This window comes from Hyposmocoma kahamanoa, unplaced genomic scaffold (genome assembly GCF_003589595.1).
Source record: "Hyposmocoma kahamanoa isolate Upper Pololo Valley unplaced genomic scaffold, ASM358959v1 220, whole genome shotgun sequence".
Lineage (NCBI taxonomy): Eukaryota > Metazoa > Arthropoda > Insecta > Lepidoptera > Cosmopterigidae > Hyposmocoma > Hyposmocoma kahamanoa.
Genome location: NW_020653740.1, coordinates 6,763,435 through 6,773,089, shown reverse-complemented (window position 1 = coordinate 6,773,089; position 9,655 = coordinate 6,763,435). Strand labels below are relative to the sequence as shown.

Genomic DNA, 9,655 nt, shown 5'->3' with positions numbered 1-9,655 from the left:
GACTACACATTTTGACTAAAGACAGAACATCTCCTAAACTTAGTCAAAGCAACTGTCTTGATAACTTTCAGTCTTAGAGGAAAATTATTAAGAGCAAAAATTGTCTAATGTATCCAAAACAAGCATTAAAAACAATTTATAACAAAATTTAAAAATTATTTAAAATTTTTCTCATCGAAGCACCATTTGGGACCATCTAGGTACATAGGTTATTAATCTTCTACTAGTTTCTTAACCATGCCTCTAGTGATCATCTTTTAGAATTCTGCTTGTAATACTAAACTGCAAAACATGCATAACCATCGGCATATTTAGGAATTTCTCATTTGGTTTAATCGGCATATTTAGGAATTTCTCATTTGGTTTATGGTTGACTTTGTACCCTCACTATGTGGGAAAGGTAGAAGCGCCATAATTACGCCATTCATTCTATGAACACATGTGTGGCAAGAGTTAAAGGTCAACCTTAAGTGTGGAAGACTAGCACATTAACATTATAAAATAAATAAATAAATAAAAATACCCTTTATTCGCTGATTACTTCTAACTAAGTCTAACCTAATGCTTACTTCTAACAGTAATAATTCTTAACATTGCCTCACATTAATTTTACAGGTGAGCTGGAGTAAAGAAGGTGGAGTGGTGTACTTTGGTGATACACAAGGACATGTACTTACCCTTATGTTCCAACTCCGAGACACCAGAGCCAGAGGCCTCAAGAGATGGTTCTCCATTGTAGTGCTCATGAAGGATAAGATGTTCTTGTTGAATATCACTCCTGTACTTTCTGAACATATGCAGGTATATAATGTCTATTAAGTTTTTGTCTTGTATTTTTAAAAGACATTTCACGTTTGAAATTTTAGATAATTATTTAACGTGTATATTACCTATAATTACAAAACCAAAACCTTTAATTCACAAAATAAATTAAATAAAAATAAAGCAATATTCATATTAAATTAGGAATGTGATTTTTCAATAAAATTTTAGAAAATAGCCAAGGAACTGCAAGATTTAGCAGATATTGTGTACAATGAAGAACAAAAAGTGTGTTCACAAAGAGCCCTCAGACTTAGAACTGGAAGAAATGACTTTGGACAGTCTAGATCCCTTATACAACTAACTGGTATGTATTAAATGTTGTTTTGTTTTTAACTGACTTTAAAAAACAAGAGGTTCTCAATTCGACTGTTAGTGTAGCTTATGTGATTACTCATTGACCTACCAAGAAATGGACGTCGGGTTCGCGTTAAAAAGTGTCCGCACCTGTAGGGCGTTAAAATCGCATACAGAGCGTCAATCGCGCAACAGTCTCCGTTTGTTCGACTGACAGCGCGGTTGTCAATCTTGCAGTACCAGTTAATAATAACTTGTAAAAATTACTGCAGTAAAGTATAAAAACAGGATTTTGTATCATATTTTCACCAAACAAATATATTGTGTTATCATAGTTCTCATTTAAAAGTGTTATTTTCTTCATTTTTATAGTATTCAATTTATATATAAATGAATCGTAAATATAAATTACAAAAGCACACAAAATAATCAAATAGTTAACTGTCTTTTTTCTACACATTGCATGCGCAAAAGATGGAAAGAGACCTATTACGTCAATTTCAAGAAGCTTATTTAAACTTCTTGGTCATTTTCAATTGTTCGAACCATAAGCGATTGAAATATTTAGAACAAAGAAACTAAAGAGTCGTGTTGATTTTAATTTTATTTTTAAAATGACTTTTTATTAAACGTTAGCAATAACTAACAAAACATTGTTGTACTCGTTTTACGGCTAGGGATTACCTATCAGAAATCAAAAAACACATTTGCCCAAAATAACGTTTAGCTCGAGTTTTCATGTCAAATGTATTTTTTTAGGAATATTACAAAACAAAAGCTAATTTTGGCTTTGTGAGAAGCATCAAAATTACTTTAAAACGTAACGGTTTTATTATAAGTCGGTTTTTGGAATTACGGATATATTGGTGCATTTACTTATAGTACACGCTTATTTTCACATTTGTAGTAATATTTGTATGTATGTATCTGCCCAACTCTTTGTTATATGTTTAAGTGAATTTGACAAATTTCGACATAATAATATATATAAAAATTAATTAATATTTTGGAGAAAGGCTACTCCATTACTCTTGTGTTCAAGTAATTTTCAGTCGAAGCTAAATATGGTGCATTTTGTTAAGTAAGTCCAGTAGAAGCTGAATGGTGTTTTTGGGCCCTTAAATTGTTACAAGCAAAATTAGGCAGTACTGCAATGATGCTACAATTTAAATTAAATGTTTTAGTTTTTTATATTTGTTACTTGTCACTACGTTTATATAGGTTAAATTCGGACATTTTTTTCGTGGTTTTTGTATTAGACCTGATGTCCATTTGTTGGTAGGTCAATGTGATTACTCCAATATTTATGAACCGATTTCGATGATTCTTTTTTTTCGTAGGAAAGGAGATAACCTCAGTAGTAGTCCTGATCTTATTTTAAGAAAATATTCCACCTCTAATATCGCGTTCCCATTTATTTATCATTAGACGACTGTCACATCTAGCCTGTTTCTATATCACAACTATCTGTCGTGTCGAGTTGTTCCAACTAGATCGTGACGACAATTTATCGGTGCACGTGCAGACAACGATAAATAAAACGTAACGTCTAATGTGGCTTCGATTATCTGTCGTGACAGTTTATTTATCGTCCGACAACTGTTAGCTATTCCCATTGTCTCGACAATCTGTCGTCGTAACATCAGAAAAAGTATTGAACGACAGTTAGTCCTATTATAGTATATTGTGAACAACTTCATTTAAATATTATAAGCCACGATACTTTAAACTGCACGGCTATAAGGGCGCACTTATTCGCCGCGAATTAATATTCGTGGAGTCGAACGAATAATCGTGGAGACCGCGTTGCCGCCGCGCAGCGACCTCGTGAGTCTAACTGTCATGGCAAAATACGCTCTATTCATTTAGCTTTTACGTTAACTTAAATGAGCGTACTGGGCGCGTGGGCGAGCCTGGCTTGAATTTGGTCTACGAGACGGCCGCCCGGCGTTTGTATTATTCAGAGGAATTTAAATATTGTTGCCTAGTAAATAGAATTCAGATTCGCCATTAATGTACCTACATGAAAGCGTGGTAACTGGGCGTTCGCCGGTTAGTTCGTTCGGCGCCGGGAAAACTTCCGCGTCGTATAACTCTGGGCGCTAAGAGTGTTGCCACTATTAGAGGATGAATCCGGTTTGTTGGATGTCTTCCATCTGTCAGCCACTTTCTGTGAACCAATTTATAATTATGTAGTACTTAAAAAACACTGCTTAATTAGTTCACTAACTCATACGGTATTAAGAAAAGTATATATATAGTATATAAATGTTTAATTACAATTTTTTTATTTCTGCAGGTGAAGAAAACATTTTTAAAAAACTACATTCACACTTTACATACATGTTAAAAGCTGGTGCTCTAGTTTATTCAGAAACTCAATATACTAGTCTAGATTTATTGCAAAAGCTGAACCCTAAGACTGACAAAGGAATATTCGAGGCAAATGCCTGCTCTGTAAAAGAGGAGGGAATGCCATTAAGAGCTATTGAGAACTTGTTAAGCAAACCTGTGTTTCGGGTACTCATGTATTGTATTTTGACTGGAACTCATGTAAGTTCTTCATAAAACAGAAAAAACTGAATACTTTAACTATTGGCTTTATCATTTAGTATATAAATGTGTAGTTTATTTAATAAAATTTTATTCCACAAATCCCCACTAATGTAGTACTTAATACACAGTGGGGATTTGTGGAAAAAAATCCCCACCAAGATACTATTCTATATGTTAGTTATATTACATTTGTAGACAGATTTGATTTTCAGCGCCAATACCCCGTTAACATTACGACACTTATCAATTGTGATTTTTTTTCTTAATTTAAAATGAATTGAACGTTCTATAAAATATAAAATTATTCTTAAATGTGTACTCAAACAATTTGATTATCTTCGCCATTGGACGCGTAAGAAAAATCAACTCGATTCTACTACTAAAATATTCAAAATGTCTTTAGTGTAGTCCACAAAGTGCAAGTTTTTTTTATTGTATAAGATTTTTAGTAGGAGCATAGCAGGCGCAATTTACCATAATATCTCGATGGGGATTTTTTCAACAAATCTCTCGTCCTAGCAGTACTACTTAGTGGGGATTTGTAGAATACAATATTAGGATCCCCACCAGTGGGAATTTGTGGAATATACCATGAGCTTACGGTGAAGGAAAACATCGTGATGAAACCTACACGTCGAAGAAGGCTCACAACATTCTCGCTTGAGAAGAGACTCGTGCCCAGCTGTGGGAGGTATAAATGGGTTGATGATGATCTACAGGCAAACTTTGGACCGTTCTTATCGTAAGCGGCTTGGAATTGGATTTAAATCTTAAGTGTCAAGCTTGACGTGCTCTTGACCCGGTATTAAGTTGAATAGAGATAAATGTACTATGATATAAGATAACGATACACAGAATCAAAAAGTTTTGCACCATTAGCAACAAAGAGAGATTTTCAGACTAGCTTTTGTTTGTTAATAACTTAATGGGAATAGAATTGCAGCATTATCTGACTTAACATAGATAAAGTTCACAAAGGAGCACCATTTATACTGTAACTGTTCTTCCCATTTGAGACTTAATAGTTACAAAATTTGATTACAGATTATCATAAAGCCTACAAACACTAACGTAGCATACTTGATAAAGGGCTTAGCAAGACTACTACCAATATCTGAAAACGAAAATATTCCTAACCTCAGAACAACTGTGGAGAATGTGGTACCATCAGCAGGACTATGCATCATTGAAGAGATGGAGAATAGTAACTTTTGTTATAAATGGCCTGGGATATTACCTATCAAATGTAAGTAAACTTATAAAATAGATGTAATTCCACGAAGTTTTGAGGTCATTCTTTTTTTTTAAAGTTATTAAATATCACGATACAAAAATCGAAACAACACAAAGAAAAATTTCTTCAATCTGATTGGACTTGAACCAGTATTTGCTGCCATGCCAGGGCCAATGCTCTTAACCAACTGAGTTACAGACCGAGTCAGCAGATCTTACCAATTTCTCCATGTGGTTGTTACAGACCTTTGTTAGTTTTAAACGGCTTTTTGGTCATCAAGGCCACCTGTGAGAAACTAATGATTAACAGTATTTTTATTTAAATTTTTTAAGCCATTCCAGTGTCACTGAAACAGTTATTATTGAAAAACTCTTTTCAAGGCGAAATAATTATAACTTCATAGATAAGCAAATTACACTAGAAATCGTCATACTGATTAAACTTTACTGCTCATTCATAACGCAGATTCCCCTGAGAAGAGTAAGCAAGAAACTCAAGGGGTTGCTCTTTGTAACTACACATTTAAATACATTTATCATTGACCTACCAACAAATGGACATCAGATCTCATACAAAAACCACGAAAAAATGTCCGAAGTTAACCTATACAAATGTAGTGACATGTAATGAAATATAAAAAAACCAAAACATTTCATTTAAATTGTAACGTCATTACAGTACTGCCTAATTTAATTGATGCTTTTCACAAACACAAAATTAGCTTTTGTTTTGAAAATTCTAGCTAACGTTATTTCGGGCAAATGTATTTTCTGACTTCTGATAAGTAATCCCAAGCCGTAAAACGAGTACAACACTATTTTGTTAATTATTGCTAACGTTTAATAAAAAACATTTTAAAAATAAGATTAAAATCAAAGCGACTCTATAGTTTCTTTGTTCTAAATATTTCAATCGCTTGTGGTTCGAACAATTCAAAATGACCAAGAAGTTTATACTTTTATAAGCTTCTTGAAATCGACGTAATGGATCTCTTTCCATCTTTTGCGCATGCAATGTGTAGAAAAAGAACAGTTTGCTATTTGATTATTTAGTTTACTTTTGTAATTTATATTTACGATTCAAATCAAATCAAATCAATCAAAACTTAAATGATAACTATGATAATACAATATATTCGTTTAGTGAAAATATGATACAAAATCCTGTTTTTACACTTTACTGCAGTAATTTATACAAGTTATTATTAACTGGTACTGCATGATTGACAACCGCGCTGTCAGTCGAACAATAAACATCTTAATGGCAATTTTGAATATTTATTATGCTTATGTGATAAATGTACTTAAAATATAACCTATAAAAAGTGTTAATATGGTTTAATAAATACTTTTGAAAGTCCTAGGTACCTATTACAAGTTTACAGTGTCAGTTTTCGCTAGGGACCGCGTAAAATATTTGTATACAAAAACGTACTCGTAAACGTACTAAAAAAATGCTCACAATCACTGCTTGGCGGTAGAAATAGATAATGTTAGGTAAGGCAGTTCCCTGGGCAGCTCTTTCACAAGGCACTGTACTGCTACTAAAATAAAACTATAAAACATCTAGTAATTCAAATGTAGAATTTTTTAAATACGTTTTGGTAATACATACTTCTAGAAAATCTTCGTGCTGAACAAAGTGGCGACCGGCCATCTTGATATCAAAATGGCTGGTCAATTGTTTTTTTCAATTTCTCAGAATATATCTAAGGTAGCAATTATTTAGAAAAGGTAGCAAATAGGTAACAATTCTTGAATATACAGTGCTAGACGCCACAGGTGAGCAGCCATCCTGACGGTCACTACTATAAACCCAAGAAAGGTTTAGGCGTGAAAGCCTAAACTATCCACGGCAACAAATATTGCCAGAGATTGAATTTTTCGCCCAGCATTAGATGGGATATCTATTAAAACAAAAGGTGTGAATGGAATGGTTGGCAGTGTTTTATTAATTTAAAATCGATGCTTTCAATTTTCAGGTCCAACAATAATTAATAGAATAGAAGGTGCAATAGAAAATCCAAAGTTTAACGACACAGTTTTACATCAATATGTTATGTCATTGAATTTAGAATGGCTAGGGTAAGTTGTTAAGTGTTATAGTAATATATCATGAGCAGTGTTTATAATGTGTAGTTTCTAGTGACAACTATATACATAAGAAGAGCTCCTCAAGATTTTTCTTTACTAGTTTTAAGACTTAGTCATATCCGTCATAAATATGAGTGAGTATGTTCATAGTATGGTGCATTCATCGAGTTCATAACCAGAAATAGACGAAATAAGGGCCATCCATCCCTGGCAACTCATCAGGCAAATGGGCCTTATGTCACGTCATAATACAGCGCCAACAACTGACCTGTGTATACGTTTCCGTATATTCCAAAAAACATCTGTATTTATTGTAATAAAGGTAATATCTCTAACTATGGGGGCCTGTTCCATTCGGTGGTGTGGGTAAAACAGCAAAACGTCTAATTACAAAACAAACGAAAACACATTTCATCGGTAATTAATTATTAAGTATGTAATTTTTCAATTATCGTCCATTATAGCAAATCTCAACTTAAACTGGTCGATTTGAAGTCGAGGTGAAAGCCGTCAATTGTTTTGAATTCGGGCTGGCCAATCAAAGCGCACTTGTCACCGTAATGATTTGGCAGAATAGTTTTAAAACAAATTAAATGACATTTCGTCTCTATTTCTGATAATATACTAGGTATGTACTAGATAGGTGCATTCTTCTTTAATTATTATTGTTACAAACATTTCAAAATACGTCATATTCACTCGGCCACGTGAATCAAGCTCTTCAGAAAAAAGTCTTAAGTGTCGTATTCCAGAACTGTACTCAATGCTCAAGTCAGGATTTGAGCAGACGTGAGTATGATTTCAAGCACTGGAAATACGACCCTGACGGCAAGGACTTGAGTATGATTTTCAGTGCTCACTGCAATACTCAAGTCCTGACTTGAGTATTGAGTAGTTCTGGAACACTTAGTGTTCTTTTGTACCTTTCTATTTTATAATATCAAGTGACGGGACGAACAATTCGTGCGCCTGATGGTAAGCTACATGCCTGTCCATAACAGTTGGCTATGAGTGAGCCACCAGACTTAACTATAAAAACTGTCATAATTATTAATAAAAAGATCGAACACAAAAGCGTAGTCGGGTATTTAGTACCTATTGGTACACCAGATGTCGCGATAAGTACCAAATATCTATTTCTGTAACTAATTTGTAAATAATTGACGAATTACATTTTATAGATTTTAAGACTTTCGTGGTTATTCACTAAATGATTATCACTAGTATCAGGTTTCTTACCACGGTATGACTTCTTTTTATTTTCCCGATATTTCGGAACGGTTGCACGCTCCATGGTCACGGGTTGACTGTCGGGAAAATAAAAAGAAGTCATACCGTGGTAAGAAACCTGATACTAGTGATAATCATTGAATTACATTTTTTTTATCAAAGCTACTCTTATAATAGTGATAGCAAACAAATCGAGCAAGTTGTGCGCCAGTTGGTAAGCTACACGCCTGTCCATGACAGTTGTAGAGCCAGTTGGAGCTTTAAATCGCAAAGATCTGAGGGGCACTGCCAGTGCGCCCGTCAACCTGAGACGTAAATTGACAAGTCCCATGAGCCTGTAATTTCACCAGCACCCTTACCCTTCTAAACCAGAACGCATTAATGCTAATATTACTGCTTGGTGGCAGAAATATGTAAGGTGGCAGTACTTCCCTGGACGAACTCTTTCTCAACGGTCTCTGCTGAATTTTTTGAACTTTCAAAGTATGTGGTTTCATGCGCCATGTGCTGCACTGTCCTTCTGCCACGAGTTGTTTAAAATAAGGGTAAGTAGTTACCCAACCAGTGATGGTGTGGTAGGGAAGAGTGGAAAAAAATCCTCTAGTCCCCTCCAGGGAGGACAGCTGGTAGGAATTAGTGGAATAGGCCGAATGTTCAGTAACAGTTGTAAAATGCTTTTTAACTATTTTGTACGGCAAATTGTACAGCGCCTCTAGCGGTAACAATAAGTAGCATTTTGAATAGAAATATTTTACGCGGTCGCTAAGGACAATATTCTGTAACTCATAGTAGATATCCTCGGTACTCTCTTACGGATATTATGTAATTATCAAATTACCTTGCCTTGGATATTTCATCAACACATTCCTTTACAGAATAGCAAAAGCTGTGAAGTCTGCCACGGAAGCATCAGGTGCTAAATCGGAGGCTATAACAAGGTTAAAACAAGCTCTCGGAGTCAGTCCACAGGACGACTTACTTGTCAATTTCTGGATATCTACTTATTGTAATTAAAAAAGTTGTAAACTATGTGTATATAGACGTAATTGAATAAATCTGTGATATTTTAGTTGCATATATTTAGTTTGTTTTTAATTTTAATACTTTGAACATTATTCTCTGGCTATATATTTTTATTAATTACATGGTTGCCATATTAATCAATCTGCGCATCTTGATATTTTTAGTTATTTTCTACCACTCGTATGGTAGGACTTCTTCCCATTACAATTCTCGTGTCTCTTGGACACACTCAGCCAGAAGTGAACAGCAACAAACTAACTTTTTTCAACTGCGAATTTAAATGTTATATGATAAAAGTTTGGAATACTTGCAATATTGTCGAGTTGCGGACACCAGCCCGTTACACCAAGTACTTGCAATATTTATTTTATTGAATATCATGTTTTTATTACAATGATAT

The 9,655-nt window shown here is 34.2% G+C and overlaps 1 protein-coding gene across 1 annotated transcript; it reads left to right on the top strand.

Annotated features, from left to right (window-relative positions):
• The first annotated feature begins 540 nt into the window (after positions 1-540).
• LOC113227974 (folliculin) lies at positions 541-9,246 on the top strand. Its single transcript, XM_026461086.1, has 6 exons — positions 541-801; positions 994-1,129; positions 3,419-3,672; positions 4,720-4,921; positions 6,891-6,993; positions 9,108-9,246. The coding sequence occupies exons 1-6, from the start codon at positions 682-684 to the stop codon at positions 9,244-9,246; spliced, it is 954 nt and encodes a 317-aa protein (XP_026316871.1). The 5' UTR covers positions 541-681.
• Positions 9,247-9,655: the final 409 nt, after the last annotated feature.

What these genes read in the sequence shown, in the direction of transcription:
- LOC113227974 (XM_026461086.1), top strand. Translation starts at nt 682, where the DNA reads ATGTTCCAACTCCGAGACACCAGAGCCAGAGGCCTCAAGAGATGGTTC. An exon ending in TACTTTCTGAACATATGCAG is followed by an intron (nt 802 to 993) that starts GTATATAATGTC and finishes ATAAAATTTTAG; the next exon opens with AAAATAGCCAAGGAACTGCA. An exon ending in TGGGATATTACCTATCAAAT is followed by an intron (nt 4,922 to 6,890) that starts GTAAGTAAACTT and finishes TTCAATTTTCAG; the next exon opens with GTCCAACAATAATTAATAGA.